This window comes from Arachis hypogaea, chromosome 18, assembly GCF_003086295.3.
Source record: "Arachis hypogaea cultivar Tifrunner chromosome 18, arahy.Tifrunner.gnm2.J5K5, whole genome shotgun sequence".
NCBI classification, from domain to species: Eukaryota; Viridiplantae; Streptophyta; class Magnoliopsida; order Fabales; family Fabaceae; genus Arachis; species Arachis hypogaea.
Genome location: NC_092053.1, coordinates 2,592,837 through 2,609,023, shown reverse-complemented (window position 1 = coordinate 2,609,023; position 16,187 = coordinate 2,592,837). Strand labels below are relative to the sequence as shown.

General features: G+C 34.0%; 3 protein-coding genes across 5 annotated transcripts; 2 read left to right on the top strand and 1 right to left on the bottom strand.

Annotated features, from left to right (window-relative positions):
• The first annotated feature begins 6,059 nt into the window (after positions 1 to 6,059).
• LOC112771418 (uncharacterized) lies at positions 6,060 to 9,644 on the top strand. The gene is made up of 9 exons (XM_025816160.3): positions 6,060 to 6,346; positions 6,460 to 6,499; positions 6,821 to 6,973; positions 7,172 to 7,219; positions 7,577 to 7,643; positions 8,023 to 8,123; positions 8,275 to 8,319; positions 8,565 to 9,035; positions 9,170 to 9,644. The coding sequence occupies exons 3-9, from the start codon at positions 6,836 to 6,838 to the stop codon at positions 9,338 to 9,340; spliced, it is 1,041 nt and encodes a 346-aa protein (XP_025671945.1). The 5' UTR covers positions 6,060 to 6,346; positions 6,460 to 6,499; positions 6,821 to 6,835; the 3' UTR covers positions 9,341 to 9,644.
• Positions 9,645 to 10,178: 534 nt separating this feature from the next.
• On the top strand, positions 10,179 to 12,265 carry LOC112771678 (protein farnesyltransferase/geranylgeranyltransferase type-1 subunit alpha). Its single transcript, XM_025816480.3, has 5 exons — positions 10,179 to 10,510; positions 10,603 to 10,712; positions 10,935 to 11,055; positions 11,173 to 11,268; positions 11,664 to 12,265. The coding sequence occupies exons 1-5, from the start codon at positions 10,259 to 10,261 to the stop codon at positions 12,093 to 12,095; spliced, it is 1,011 nt and encodes a 336-aa protein (XP_025672265.1). The 5' UTR covers positions 10,179 to 10,258; the 3' UTR covers positions 12,096 to 12,265.
• A 212-nt stretch (positions 12,266 to 12,477) lies between these two features.
• On the bottom strand, positions 12,478 to 14,724 carry LOC112771679 (endonuclease III homolog 2, chloroplastic). Of its 3 annotated transcripts, none has more exons than XM_025816481.3 (9): positions 14,510 to 14,724; positions 14,345 to 14,408; positions 14,123 to 14,244; positions 13,825 to 13,891; positions 13,584 to 13,675; positions 13,302 to 13,439; positions 13,121 to 13,225; positions 12,952 to 13,035; positions 12,478 to 12,824 (listed from the first exon to the last, which is right to left on the bottom strand). In XM_025816481.3, exons 1-9 carry the CDS (start codon positions 14,666 to 14,668, stop codon positions 12,681 to 12,683), a joined length of 975 nt encoding a protein of 324 aa, XP_025672266.1. In that variant the 5' UTR covers positions 14,669 to 14,724; the 3' UTR covers positions 12,478 to 12,680. The 3 variants fall into 3 exon arrangements, with proteins under 3 accessions (XP_025672266.1, XP_072081830.1, XP_072081831.1); XM_072225729.1 differs by having other exon boundaries at positions 13,328 to 13,439; positions 14,510 to 14,718; XM_072225730.1 differs by lacking the exon at positions 14,345 to 14,408 and having other exon boundaries at positions 14,510 to 14,720.
• Positions 14,725 to 16,187: the final 1,463 nt, after the last annotated feature.

Here is a 16,187-nt window from a genome sequence, read left to right as displayed (position 1 = left end):
GAGTGATTGTAATGTTTTGAGTGATTAGGGACAAATGAACATATAAAGTGTTTTGTGCGAAGTCGAAATAGAAAAAATAAAAAAGGGGGTATCTTTTTTCATTTAAAAAAATATTTTATTCAAAAAGACAATTTTAATATCAAATAAAATGTTTGAAATGATTTTGAATAAAAAATAAGGCTAGAGACGAATTTGATTTTAACCCTAAACTTTAAGGACCAAAATAGTACTTGTCCTAATTTACGCTGAAAATAGTGTTCGCTTATCTTCTTAAGTCATCAATCATAAAGAAAAAAATGATATACATTTAAATTTTTTTATGAACTAAGTCTAATAAAGTTAAACAAATAAACAATAAGACTTGAAATAATGCTATTCATAACTAATTTTTTTAGGGTAATGCTAGGTAGACAAAAAAAAAAAAAACAGCCAGAACTTGTCTTATTTAATATTAATTAATTGTCGCAACAATTAATGAATGCTAAATAAGGCAAGTTATGCCTGTTTTTGGCTAATTTTCTTTGGTTACCAAGCATTTTCATTTTTGTTATGTTAAACTAATTTAGTTAGACTTAATTAACAAAAAGATTTGGATGTGTAACATTATAAAAAAAAATAAAAATATCAATGTTAATTAAATTAAATCTTACATTAATTAAGCTTTTAGGTGCAACTGGATGCTTGGAACGAATTGATGAAATGGCAAATGATATATTTTGATAATTTATTTTCCCTAAAAGGAAATAGAATAAAATCAATTTACCGCCACACTTTTTATGGATTCGTTTAAACAAAATCAATTAGCAAATTAATTATTATCTATTTATGTAAATTATTTACATATTTTTAATTAAATATAATAAAAGAAAAAGTCTAATGAGCCAGCAATTTTTATGTTTTGTGACCAACACTTAACCATCAAAAGAAAAGTGAGTGATCTCCTACCATTAAATGTAATCTCACATCATTAAAAATATTATTGATGGCCAATTAATAATTACAAAATACAAAAATTGCTGGCCTCCTAGCACTACTCATAATAAAATACACATTTTACATGTACTAATTGTTCGGCAGTAGATAATTTATTGTATTGACCTAATATTATTGTATTTTATATGATTTTAGAATATTATTTATTGTATTAACTTAAAGGTCGAAGGAGGAGAAATGGTAAGTTGGTAAACGACGAGATATCAATCACGTAAAAAACGAAAAACATTAATTACAAAAATAAAAAGAAATATCAGTGACACGTGGCATATCCTTGATCGTTGATCAAACCGCGAAACCTACACGGCGAGAGCGCGAAAATTACCATGATTGGCGTTTTTGACTTGCATCGGATCTCACAATTCATGAATCGAATTTTGCTCACTCTCGGATTTCACTTTGTCTCATTCAATATCATTCCGTGCTCTCTGTTTTTCCATGCGTTACGTGGTTTTCAAGTGCACCAAAAGGTACCTTTTATTACTACTACGCTTTGTTTCGATGCAGATTTGTTTCTTGTTTCTTTTGGTCAATAATTTTGGTGCCATAGTTGAATGATATGTATGACAGTGACAAGTAGTAAATTATAATATTCGAATTTACAGTAGCTCGTTTTTTATTTTTTTATTATAGATAATTCGAATTAGAGTAGCTAAGATTGAAGAAGAGACTATTGAGGTTTGAGAGAGGGGAGGAGAATGCTCAGAGAGAAAAGCGATAACTGATTCCAACCTATCATTACGGAATAGTTTGAAATTTTTTGTTGCCTTATAGTTTGTTTGGATTAGCATTTGCAAATGGCATTTGATGTTAACATGCTGTTGTCATGTTGTGGATTAATTTTCATCAAAATTAGATTGGTGTTATTGTGATTTGAGTTTAGATACTCTTTTGTCAATTATGATTATGAGATAAATACGTCTATTAGGTTACAATTTAGATTTAAAATCACAATTAGGATTTAAGATTTAGACTCACTTTTTTTTAGGGTTTTATAATTTTGGCATTCATTGTACACCTTGTTTATGATTTAAATCTTATAAAATGACGTATTGTATTAAATTACGATTATGATGCTGGAATTCTCCCGCATTGACGGATGCAAGTGGGTGTCCTGTTTTGAGTGACATATTCTCTATTTTACTGTTTTTTTTCTTTTGTTTTATTGTTTGGTTTTCTTCTAAATTGTGTATTATCCTCTTGTTTCTATGGCTAAACCAATGTAACAGTGTCCCACTGATCGTTAATGACGTTAACTTCAGCATTGAGTTTGGTTACAACTGGCACTGTCTGCATGAAACTAGCTGAACATAAAGAGACAGATAAGTTCTGTGATCTTAGGAACCATGTGGCTGCTGCTATTTGCCACCAAAATCAAGTGTCATTAGAAGAAGACAGTGATCATCAGCATGGATCCTTCAGAGGAAGAGAGTTACAATCAGACATGACAGGGCCTTCATTGCTTCTTGAAGACAGAATCTATTCTGCTTCACTTCATCATATGCTTCCTTCCAATGAGTGGTTGGCTTTTTGGTTATTCCTGGTTGCAAGCTCTTATTTGCTCTTAAGCAAAAATGTCTATTATTTTTGCAATTGGAGAGTGAAATCTGCTGAGAGAGCTAACCCAAATGCAAGGATAGATCAGAATGATGATGAAACTGGTTCGAATTCTATGTTTGGCTGCACTGATGAGAGGTCATGGTCTCCTCAAACAGTTTCATCCAAATTTGATGCTTACTCGGAGATTTCGGATTTTGACGGAACAAGTTACTTGGATTCTTTGCTCAGCCTTGAAGAGGAAGATTCTGAGTGGCTTTCAGATTCGAAGATTTTCTCTACCTATGAGGATCCTTCAACTCCTCTTAGTATTGGCTACAAGTATGACACTTTCTCTGAGATTTCGGATTTTGACAGAACTAGTTACTTGGATTCCTTGCTCAGCCTTGTAGAGGAAGATTCTGATTGGCTCTCAGATTCAAATGCTATTGGATGTTCCAACGAGAATCCTTCAACTCCTATTAGCTACAAATATGATTCTTTTTCCGAGATCTCAGACCTAGATACACCTCTTAACTGGGACTCTTTGCTTAGACTTGATGGAAGAGATAGTAAGTGGTCTACTTCACTCAATGGAGCACACTTTGACATAGCTGAAGATAATGTTTCTGTGAAGACTTCATTAGAAGGTGCAAATATGGATGAGTTCAGTTATGATGAGCCACTCTTTTGGCCATTTGAAGGGAAACAAAGTTGGAATTCTGAGGATTCTTTGAGTTCATTTTGTTCCTCTCCTAGGAAAAAGTTTGTTTTTGACTCTGGATCAACCGCATCATCAAGCTTGAAGACGAGCAAAAGATCAGCAAAGATAGTACCTGTAGATTGTGAAGATGATAATGTTGTAATGAAAGGAAAAGAAGTTTTGAATGACAAACACTTGTCTCTAACCAAGATTCTTTTCGATGAAGACGATCTCAATGCTTCTTCAAACAAAGACCTCTTTGGTAGGGAATTTTGTGCCTTGGATGAAGAGCTTCCCATTGAGACATTGGTAGGGCTGAAGGAATTTGATGGACATGAGGGAGTTGATTCAGAATTCAACTGTGATTCCTTTCTGCTCTGTGAATCTCTCATCAACTAATTCAAATACCAGCATCACTGCAACTTAGTGTTAGTGACTGATTTACACACTCCCCAGACTTAACCTTACATAAAATAATTTAGCCTTTTCTTTTAGTTTTGTTGGCCTAGTTGATAACAACATATAGGTTAGATAGGAGTTAGGACATGATAAGAAATATAGGCATCATTATGATCCAACAAATATAGTTAGGTTGCTACCCAAATTGGCCAGTGCTGATGCATTTTTTTAAGTACAGTTAATTAGGTATTGTAGTTAACTTTGTTCTTGACGTTTATGGCACTTCATTATCTACTTTTGTTGAGTTTAAGTTTGCTTTCCTATGCCAACATATGATTAACACAGAGAAAAATGCTGCTGCCTTTTCCATTTTTGTTGGTTTGTTTGGTCCCTGCATTGTGATTTGTGAGACATTATTTTATAACTAGAAACGCGTTTGTTATAAGTAATAGTCAAGCAAGAGAAGGAAACACGTGTATCTGTTAATAAAGACAAATGGTTCATTCATATTATCATCACCGAAAGAAAAAGAAAAAGGGGTTACATGGTAGGAATCAGAAGCGTTATTTCCTCCACAAGGGACAAAAGAAACGAGAAAATAAACTTGCATGACATAGTAATAATAATAGTTTAGGAGCCTGCTGCTTTCTATTCCATTTAAATGGAAAATGGTTAGTGATAATTTCTTAATAGCATTTTTCTCTTTTGTTGAAAATGGAAATGAAGGTTCGTTGGAACTGGCCTGATTGATGTCAACTCTTTGTCATGTACCAACAAAAAATAAAACACCCTCAAGTTGAAGTCAATCTTCATGGTATGAATTTCAAGCTGTAAAATGCTGACCGTGGAAGAAGAATAATAATCACTTTCATGTTTCTCATTTCTTCACCACCAGAGAAAATTAGGTCAACAGGGAGCAGGGAAAACGAAATCAATTGAGAAAAAAAAAACTTCGTTCACAGGTCACGTTTCGTCATTGTTGACGTAGATACACCGAAGACGAGATTCCTGAGAATATACTTTTTGAAAATTCACCCAAAAACAAAAAAGGAAAAGGAAAGAAGGGAAAAAAAATTACAATTAGGTAATATTTTGTTCTCACACAATCTACCTTTTGAGCCACATGAAAAAAATGCATTTAAGTACATTTTTCTATCAATGAAAGGAAAGTTCCAACGAATGTCAATACATTTTTTTTTCTAATAAATCACCTTTATTTTTACTTGATTTGTATGAAATTTCTTTTTTAATTTTTAAAATGAGGTGAATAAGTAATCTTTGTTGAATCTGTTTATTTTGTCATTCTCCTTTTATTTTAAAATAAGGGTCTCTTTTATTTTTTATTTTTATTAAAAATTTAATACATTTGGACTTGAGAAATAAAAATTCATGCTAGATGATAGACATAGAATCCAACATTCATTCTCTAGATTTAGCGATTTACACTACTCCAGAATAAGATTGTTAATATTGCTATTAGGCTATTAGGTATTAGCTACAACATTATTTTTAATTATTCACATATTAATTCAGTACGAATATAACAAGCAAGTATAAACACGATGCTGGGAAAATAAATAAAATATGATGAATGAGACATGGTTAGGAATATTGAAAAAACAATAGAAAATGACAAAACAAAATGAAAGGGGCATAATATTTTTATAAGAGAAGGATTAATTATTTTAATACAATAAAAATCTGAAAGCCGATCTTGCCAACTTTATTTAATAGAGCAGAGAAAAGAGGGAAAAGAAAGCAGGGAGGCAGTTGGGGTTGTGATTTTACGAAAAAGTAGAGAGAATACAAGCGTGTGATACACGGATTTTTTATTTTTATAAATTAAATAAATGTAATAATTATCAAAATAAATAATTTAAAAAATATTTATTGAGATAATTTAAATAGATAATTTAAATAGATAATTCTGTATATATTTTGTTTACGATGTAAACGAAATAAAACATGTCGATGCGATATGTGTGTATTTTATTTACAGTGTAAACGAGATACATGTATTTTTTTTAAAAAAATTTAAAAATAATAAAAAATATTAATATTATCAATAATTTAAACTTTTAGCATGCAATTAGTACATAAAAATATTAATATTATCACGGTTATTTTTATTGTGTTGTTTTCATTGTCTCAATCTTTTTATGTACTAATTACATGTTAAAAGTTTGGATTATTGATATTATTAATATTTTTTATTATTTTCAATTTTTTTTTTTAAAATACATGTATCTCGTTGTTTATATAGTAAACGAGATATATACGTTTCGCGTCCACCTGTCTTAGTGTTTTACAGTGTAAACGAGATAAGAGAGATATTTATTTCGATAAATATTTTTTAAATTATTTATTTCGGTAATTATTATAATTAATTTATTTATTAAAATAAAAAATCCTGTGATACACACCTTCCGTGCAAATCGGGGACATTTTGGGAAATGTGGAAGCTTAACTGCGTTATTAACTGTTAGTGTTTACACTTAAGAATTAACAGTGGTTGGAGGTTGCAGGGTTGGAAGAGAAGCCAGGTGTTCGTTTTGCGTTGAGTTCTGACGTCGAAGCTTCTTCCTCTGTTCTTCTTTTTCCCTTTCCATCCATTAAACTATTTACTCTCATAAACCCTCTCTCTCTCTCTCTCTCTCTCTCTCTCAACTACAGCTGCAGCTTCATCTTGTTGCCATTGACCTCTTCTCTCTTCAGGTTCCCGCTCCGATTTCCCTTTCAAACAAGCTTTCAATTCACGTTTAGCTTGTAATATAATTCATCAAACTTGTTCAATACCTCATGTGTTTGTTTAACTCTGCTATTTTCAGCTGCCGTTGCTTAATTCTCCAAAGCTCCTTTCATTGCTAGGTAATTGTTACTTTTGAATTGGATATGACTATATAAGAATTTTTTCCCTTTTTATATATATGAAATTTAGGTTTAAAAGGGAAAGCTTTCATTCCTCTATCTCCTTCTGTGCAATTTCACAGACTGAAATTATGGTGAAGTATCCAATTTTTTGGGAACTGATGTTCCATGATCCATCTCATTAGCTACGAGCTAATACATATGAATGATTATCATATAGTCTATGACTATTGATTTTTCATTTTTTATTTTTTCAGTGTTTAATGATTTTGATTTGAATATATAATAGTTGCTAAGGTTATGAGTTATGGTATGTGACAGCTTTGAAATCTTGCAATGCGTGCACCGGCATTACTTTCACAGTGCTTGCCTGGGTTATTACCTCATGATCGTGGAAGCCATAGCATATCCTCCTCCATTCTTGACAAAGATGTTCATCTCCCAGCACCAGCAGTAGAGATTCTCCCTTCAAAGGTACAACACAATCACCCCAAGTTTTCCAATTTATATCTTTGGCCTAACAAGGGGTAAAAAAAAAACAGCTTTGGCTATCTCACGTGTTTTATATAAGAAGTTAGTCGGATACTTGGATTTGTGTGCTTATTTTATTTTTCTGTATGATTAAGGTTAAAAAGGGTGTAACTTCAAATTTAAATTTGTTGTGCTCTGCAGGCAATGCTAACTGACAAGGATGCTGGGGAGAACATGGACCAGTTTAAGGTATATATATTATGATTCATTTTGTAATATGACGTGTTCTAAATTTGATTCTTAACAGGAGATTTCTGCTATAGTTGAATTGATAAAAGCAGAAGGATTTTTTATTTCTGCTCTTTCATTTGCTATATATATATATATATATATATATATATATATATGCGATGGAATGTAGAGTAGGTTTGATCTCTTTGGAGAAAATATGTTGAGGGCCTCACTTTTAAAAGGATTATGCTGTGATTATGAAATGTGTTTGCTACATCATGCTGAAATAGAACCTACATCCATGATCTTCGGTGCTTTTAAAGTGTTTTACACTTGTTTGATTGTTGGACTGATGGTATCTTACATCTCTGACAGGGTAAAGTCAACGTTGCTGATATCATTGGGTTCAGTGGTTCAGAGGCAATGTCCGCAAAACCTGATGGTATATACATGATATTTCAGACTTTTAGGCATTGAACTTGGATTGGTGTTTCCTTATGGACTTGCATCTTCTTTGAAGTGCATTTACTTTGTAAAATTTAAAATTGTTAGTGAATTAATATACTAATGGATATTTGTGAGTCATAATACTTTAAGGCAAAAACTTTTGGCACAGAAGGAAGACTACAAATCCCTAAAGTTATTTAGCATTATCCAAAGAGATATACTGACCTAATAACCCAATTTATGCCTGAAGTATAATGATGAGTCTAGCTTAGGAACATGTTTCTTATCAATCATGCTTTTCTACATAAATATAACTTAGTTGCTCATCCATACAAAGGAATGGTGGTATCAAATTGATTTATCTGATTTCGTAGGATATCTGAAATCCTGGGACAGTTCCATCGATCTTGTTAGTGTTCTAAAGCTTGAGATTTGTGATGGGCAGCTAAGCTTCAGAGGGAAAAGAGTACTCGAGGTAATATGTCCATGAAGATTTTGTTGCTTAGTACTGTGCATTGATTTCATTGTCTTAAATCCTTCTACCTTCATGAGATTGCTTTATAGTCTTCTTCCTTAACCCACAATGTCAGTGGTTTATTAATCTCACTGCTTCATGGTTCTTGCAGCTTGGTTGTAATTATGGGCTTCCTGGAATCTTTGCTTGCTTGAAGGTATATATGATGTGCCTTGCGGTCTCAACACCTCTTTTTTGGTGTTCCTTTGTCGCATTTCTATGCATATATGATGGCTGTAAATATCTCCATTTATTTATATGTTGGTTTTATTTCCACACAAGGCAAACCCATTTAAGCTATTGATGACATGGGCAGATCTACATTTAACCTTGTCATTCAAAGAGATAGATTAAATCGTTGGAATAACTTCCTTTCCCCCAATATGTTGTTTTAATTTTTAGGGAGCATCCATAGTGCATTTTCAAGATCAGAATGCAGAAACTGTAAGATGCACAACTATACCAAATGTCCTTGCCAATCTTAAGCAAGCTCGTGACAGGCAGAGTCGACAGCCAGAGCCTCCCCTTACTCCTTCAAGACAAACTCTAGCGCCATCAGTTAATTTCTATGCTGGGGATTGGGAAGAAGTACCTGCCGTGTTGTCTGTTTTGAAAAATGACGGATATGAAATAACACCTGGAATGAGCTTGAGCTTCTCTGAGGAAGATTTTATGGATGGATGTAGTAGCCAAGATGGTAGCATCATTGGACAAGAATGTTCCTCGAGACGATCCAGGAAGCTCTCAGGAAGCCGAGCTTGGGAAAGAGCTAGTGAGGCAGATCAAGGGGAAGGTGGTTATGATGTTATTTTATTGACTGAGGCTCCATACTCTGTTACCTCGTTGAAGAAGCTGTATGCACTTATTAAAAAGGTTTGTTTCCTTATACTTAATTGTCTATACTCTACGTAGCTCTGGCTTCTTGATTGTATAATCTAACAAATGATCAAGCTTGATGTCTTAACATCAGAAATTTTGAGTCCTCTTTTCTGTCTTCCCTTCGACAGTGCTTGAGGCCTCCATATGGAGTGGTGTATCTAGCTATGAAGAAGCACTATGTTGGCTTCAATGGTGGAGCACGACAACTGAGAAGCCTTGTAGATGAGGAGGGTATTTTTGGAGCACATTTGGTCAAGGATTTGACGGACAGAGATGTATGGAAGTTCTTTCACAAGTGAACAACAATTCAAGACTCATTGAGAATACCTACTTCAGGAGAAAGATAAAAATGAAAGAGAATCTAATTTGACAGTATACTTTACTTTTGTAATTCGAACCACAAGCATTTTTTTGTTTTTTTAATATATAATCTTTCCATTTTTATTATAGCTTAGCAATAATGGAGGGTCTAAGTCTGAAAGATTAGTTGATGTGCATGCCCTGATGTAATTCTTTGCACACTTGATTGAGATTCGATGAGAAAATGGCATTCACATATTATAATTGTAAATCATACATTATATTGAAGTGAATATTCTATTATTTTCTTGTGCGTATAATTTTTGAATACTTTGAGCTAGTTTTTCAGCTTGGAAGTATTTCGTGCCGGGCTAGATTAAGGTATATAAAAAGCGTAGAATAATATATACGGAATCAATGAGTATAAGGTTTAAACTTGTATATATTTGCTATGAACCAAAAAAAAAAAACCTTATATATATTTGCATATAAATTGATAAGACTAAGGCTTTAGTCGCTGGATGCACTGTATCCAACGCCACTTATATTGTTATAATTTATAAAAATGAGAAATAGATGCAAATGAAGTTTGGAATATACTTAATGAATAATCAGATAATGGCCGACCCTGGTAAAGCTAATACTAATAGTACCAAAACCGAATCACTAATTGTTGCCAATGGTTATGATTAGGCAGCCTAACCAATCAATCACAAATTCTCAATTATTCATTTTGTGACATTGCTGAGAGCTCAACTGGGCCGAATCAGACCCATCCGAATATGTGTATCGAGTCCAAATAGTTGTTAAAGCCCAAATAGACCCCAAACGCAAAAAGGAAACAAAAAAAAAAAGTGAACATGATTAGCATTTAGCAGAAAAAGCGAGCTAAGGCAAGTGAAGAAGATTCGAGGGTAATGGCTTCTGGATCGAGCGAAGTGGAAGAGGAGGAGCAGGAGCGCATGATGCTGAGGGACAGGCCGGAGTGGGCTGACGTCACTCCGGTGCCGCAGGACGACGGTCCCTGCCCGGTGGTTCCGATCAATTACACGGAGGAGTTCGCCGAAGTAATGGACTACTTCCGCGCCGTTTACCTTGCCGACGAGCGCTCACCACGCGCCCTTTCCCTCACCGCCGAAGCCATCCACTTCAACGCCGGAAACTACACCGTATTTAAATAATTTCGCTGCATTATTTCTTTAATTTCTAATTTTGATTTCTACGGAACGGAGTAACTTAATTTTTGTTAATATTTTTGCAGGTGTGGCATTTTCGGCGGTTGTTGCTGGAGTCGCTGAAGGTTGACTTGCATGACGAACTGGAATTCATTGAGCGTATAGCCGCCAAAAACTCCAAAAACTATCAGATATGGTGAGCTTCAGCTTCTACTCTCCAATTTTCCATTTGCACTCGAAATGCTTGCATAAATGTGTGTATGCTCCATGAGCATGAACAACTACGTATTCTTGATTTTATGTATATAGCTTCTAGATTCTAGGTTGATAATATAAGAATTAAGTGGTTTGAATGTGTCTGGATCTCGCATTGCTCCAAGAATATACAAGAATTGATGTTGATGGCAGATGTTTGTAGGCATCATAGACGAAGGGTTGCTGAGAAACTAGGGCCTGATGCTAGAAACGCTGAACTTCAATTCACCAAGAAGGTACTCTCTGTTGACGCCAAGCACTATCACGCATGGTCTCATCGCCAGGTTTTGCATCTTTCTCCCTCACTTTGTCAAATGTGTTAATTTGAGAACTATATTTACTGTAATTCATTACTCAAATGTGGAATGAAAATTTAGCTTATGTTTGTTTTGTGTGGACAGTGGGTTCTCCAGGCACTAGGAGGATGGGAAGATGAACTTGATTATTGTAGCCAACTTCTTGAACAAGACATTTTCAACAACTCTGCCTGGAATCAGGTATGTCCCTAGCATTGACACATTTTGAAATGAATATAGGTTGTCTCTTACTTAGATAATTTGATATCTTTACAGGTATGCTTCTTATGTTTTATGAGTTCTATGGTAATTAGATTGATTTGCAGTTCATTCAGTGTAGTTTGATGAGCTGAATCAGCTTGAGTTTTTGCGAACTTACTTGCTTCCAAATATTGTGACATGAGAGAGAAAAAGGGGAAAAAGGATTTTTTTTTTTGTTTTTTTTGGGGTTGGAATCCACTAGATATGGCTTCGTTCGCATTTTCTTATAGAAGTTTACTTTGTTTGGAATAATTTTATATGTTTCTTTTCTTAATATTTTCATATTCTTCTCCTTACAAATTTAGATGGTATTATTAACATGCATTTTTTAACAGAGATATTTTGTCATAACAAGGTCTCCCTTCCTGGGTGGCCTTAAGGCCATGAGAGAGTCTGAAGTGCTCTACACTATCAAAGCCATCGAAGCTTACCCTGAAAACGAGAGCTCATGGAAATATCTTCGAGGACTTTACAAAGGTGAAACCACATCATGGGTAAACGAGCCTCAAGTTTCATCAATTTGTTTAAAGATTTTGAGTTCCAAGAGTAACTATTTGTTTGCTCTTAGCACTCTTTTGGATCTTATCTGTCATGGTTATCAACCAAATCAAGACTTCAGAGATGCCATTGAGGCTTTGAAGATTCCAGATTTAGATACACAAGATCTAGATATAGCAAGCATGATTTGTTCGATCCTGGAAAAGATTGATCCGATTAGAGTTAACTATTGGATCTGGCGTAAGAGTAGGCTTCCTCAAGTAGCCTAGTGAATAGAAAACATGCAAGGAGAAGGGACAGCTTATATGCCTTCTGTGTAATTTTCCCATAATCCGTAGAAATTAGATATTTGGTCATTGCTTCAATGTGGTGTTTGTATTTCTGTGTGCATGACTGCATTTTTTTCCAACAAAATTACAGGCATTCGAGTTCAATCAAAGTATTACCAGCACAGAACTAGCTTAACTCTTGCAAAGCAATTCCTAAACAACTGTTAGTGACATGGCAAAACCTACTTAAGGCGACGAAACAAATACCAATTTGATTGCCTATATACTTTTTAAAAACATAGATCTCTAGATACATATATATCGTGTTGGTTATGTAAGCCTTGAAATGATTTTGTCAAACCTAATTCTCAACGACCATGTATGATATTCAAGATATTGATTGAGCATTTCAAATTGGTGAGCTTTCACATGTTCATGTGAAGATAATAATCGAAAACCATTAAGACACTAATTTAGTCAAATCATACCAAATCATCTAACCGTTTTCACTTGTCCTCTTCATATGAAGTCAACTCTGTTTGAGTGATCACCTTTCAAACTTGAAATGCAAGAATCAGTTTTTGATTAAAGCCTCTTTTTCAGTTCGGACTTATTGGACTTGGAAGATGGCTTAGAAGTCTCTGTGAATGCTGATGGGCACAGACTACTTATACAACACTTTCCACAATGAGGTCGTAAAGGAGTGCAAATTGTTCGACCAAAATCTACCTGTTCATATTCAAGCCATACATAGCAAACACTAGTTAAATCTGATACCTAAAGAGCCTTTAGTAGTGCAGCAATAACACCTGCATATTTCTTGTTACTAATTCAAAAGGAAATGTGCTGGGCATACCATAAGGGGATTTATTGGAACCCATTCTTCTCTTGGGAGCCAACGCTGCAACGCCTTTCTTGTTTCTTCCGGTGTTGATGTTTTCTGCAGTGGGAAGAGAATTTAGCAACTTCCAATTGTGACATTAGTTGGATACATAGGATATGATGCCACCAAACTCAAAAGAAACCTGCTTTGTGCCTGCTCTGGAAACCCATCCAAGGCAATTGCAAATGCGGTGGACATGAGTATCGACGCATATCCCTTGAACATTGTTCCATCCAAGAATCATAACCTGGATTATCACTAACAAAATGAACTAAAATACTAACAAACCACAGGGTTTGAATTAGAAAAGCTATTGCACATACCAAATAAGCTATCTTAGGACCTACACCTGGAAGTAAGAGCAGTTCCTCAACTGAATTAGGTATGTCTCCATCATATTTCATGAGACAAATATCTGCAATCTTTTTCAAGTTGCTGGCTTTTCTCTTATAAAATCCAACCTGGGTAAACAAAAAGTGTATATGCTCAATGAATAATGAGAATGATAAAAGCAAAACTATGAACTTCAGAAGTAGCATCCGTAATTTACAACCAAATCCAAATCTTTTGAATCTCAAAAACTACCAAGTAGGAAAGTAGCATACAGGGTAAATCAACTTTCTGATGGTTTCTTCATCAGCTTTGTTGATTGTATCAGCAGTAAGCAGACCATTTAGCCGAAGACGTTTAGTTGCTCCTATTCTTGAGAAAAAACACAGTTTTAAGTAGTGTTCACAGAAACCAAGAGAAATTATGAGCAAACTTGTGGACCAAAGTTGAATGAGTCTACAAGTACAACCTCAAGCTAAGACCAGAATCAAAATATTTAACTTTTTATGTGCTTACCTTGAGAAACATGCCCCTTAGTTTGGCTTGATAAAACAGTAGATGCCAAGACAGCAAATCTTCTTTCCTAGTTGTATATGTAAGAATTAAGATAAGGGTTACATTCATCCATATCATGCTTAACATAATGTTGAACCGAAAAGTTGCTATAACATCCCAATCAATTCAAGGTTCGAAGCAAAAGATATAAAAGTTACATCTCTAAATATCTTTGTATTTTTGTCTTGAGAACAGAATCATATTAGTCAAATTTTTTGACGATACAAACAAATAGTTAAGTCAGCACTAGTCACTACACCTTAGGAGGTACAGTATCAGCAGCTTCTTCAGATTCCATTGAGTCAACTGTTCCATCTTTAGAAAAACTCATCATTTTGCGAATCCCTTCAAGCACCTTTTCCCAATGGGGTGGTGGTTCACCTATATTATATATGAACTTCACAATTTGAGCTTCCTAAGCTAATCACATTGCAATGGTATCAGCTGAAATCAGCAAAATGAAGCAAAAATAGAAATTTACTGCGTTGAACCAATTCATTTGCTCCTTTGTACGGACATCCATCAATATCAGTTATTCCAAACTTCTGTATAGTGAATTAAAAGATTCTTACAACAATTGTTCACTAATTTTATCTGGAAGTTGAAAATAGCAACGTTAAAAAAAAAAAAAATCTGAAGTTCTCACCGTGCGTTGTTCAATTTTAACTGAACGTTGCACAGTTCTTTTGGCTGTTGATGAGGTAGGTATGCTGGTTTTTGAGGAAAAGAGGGATCTTGAAGTTGTTGAAGCCGTAAAGTTGAAGATTTTGGTTCGGCCAAAAGAGAAGCATGAAATCACCGACATGTTTGTGGGAGTTTCAATTTGGAGGGAGGAACCAACTACTATACCTAACTCCAAATAATATTTTATTGGTTGATTTGATTTTATTTCACTAATCCGTCCAAAGTATACTAGATTAATTTTGATAAGCACATGAAATTTTAAGTTGTTACCAACTTTTATCAAGGAATAGGACAATTCTTATTATAAAAATTATGGGTAATTCACATAATTAAACTAATCTAAATTTAATATTACGCATATCACCCAAAATAAAAAATGTAACGTGAATCATTTAAATGTCATTTTTATATAAATCAAAATAGCTAAAATAGATTTAGGAATGAACATAAATAGAAACAATGTTATTCGATTTATATGATATCCTAGTAAATCGATTTATATAGTATCCTAATAAATCTAATGGAGCTGTTTCGATTTACACATGCATGCAACGTTTGGTAGTAAATTTAGTTAGGCCGTTTCGATTTATACAAGATATGGTAACCTACTAAATCTATGCACACCGTTTCGATTTATGAAGATGGAAAGCTCATAATAATTCGAAACAGCCAGTTTCAATTTATGCATGGTTTCGTGGCTAATGTAATTCAAAACAGCTCCATTAGATTTACTAGGAGGATCCCTATATATAGAGTTCAAATTGGAGCCATTCGAACCACATTCCACAACCTTCGCCACCCCGGGTAGTGTCCGTGCATACCTCCAAATGGTGGCGTCATCGGCGCCATTGGGAATCACTGCATTTCATCATAAACTTGTCGATGCAGTTCGCATGAGGCATTACACTCAGCAACTCCTAGAACCACACCTTAGCTGGCACGACCGCTCTGGATGTATCGCTCAAACTCTGTCAGGTATCCACTGACGTACTGTCCATCGATCGGGAGCTCTAATTAGTACCCTGCAGTGTAATTGTACACTTTCCGAACGGCATATGAAACGTATGCGTTTCTGGATGCCATCTTTCCACGAATGCACTCACCAACGGCTCGTCCAGCCTAAACCAGGCCTCGTTCAGCCTCGCAAGATGGTATAAACCATAGTTGTCAGAACCGAACTGGTGATTGAACCGATCAGACTACTGGGTCACTGGGTCATTGGTTCAACCGGTGGATCACTGGTTAAACCGGTTGACTCGATCCTATGTAAATAAAAATAAAAAATAGTTAAAAATTTAAAATACATATTTTCACTAACATTTTAAGAATTTCAAGCTATTTTAAAATAATATGGAATAAGAACAATAAATATTTTATTATTTTTACTCTATTATAGATATTTTTATTTTGTTTTTATATTAAAATAACTATTATTTTTAATTTTTAATAATTTATTAATTAATTTATATTTATTATACTATTATATACTACAAGTATTTATTAAAAAATAATATTAATAGATATTATATAATTACGAAAAAAAAAATAAGTGAATTTATAATTGTTGTTAAATAAAAATATAATTAATTTAAGAATAAATGAGTTTATAACTAAAATTAAAATAAATTAAATAAAAATAA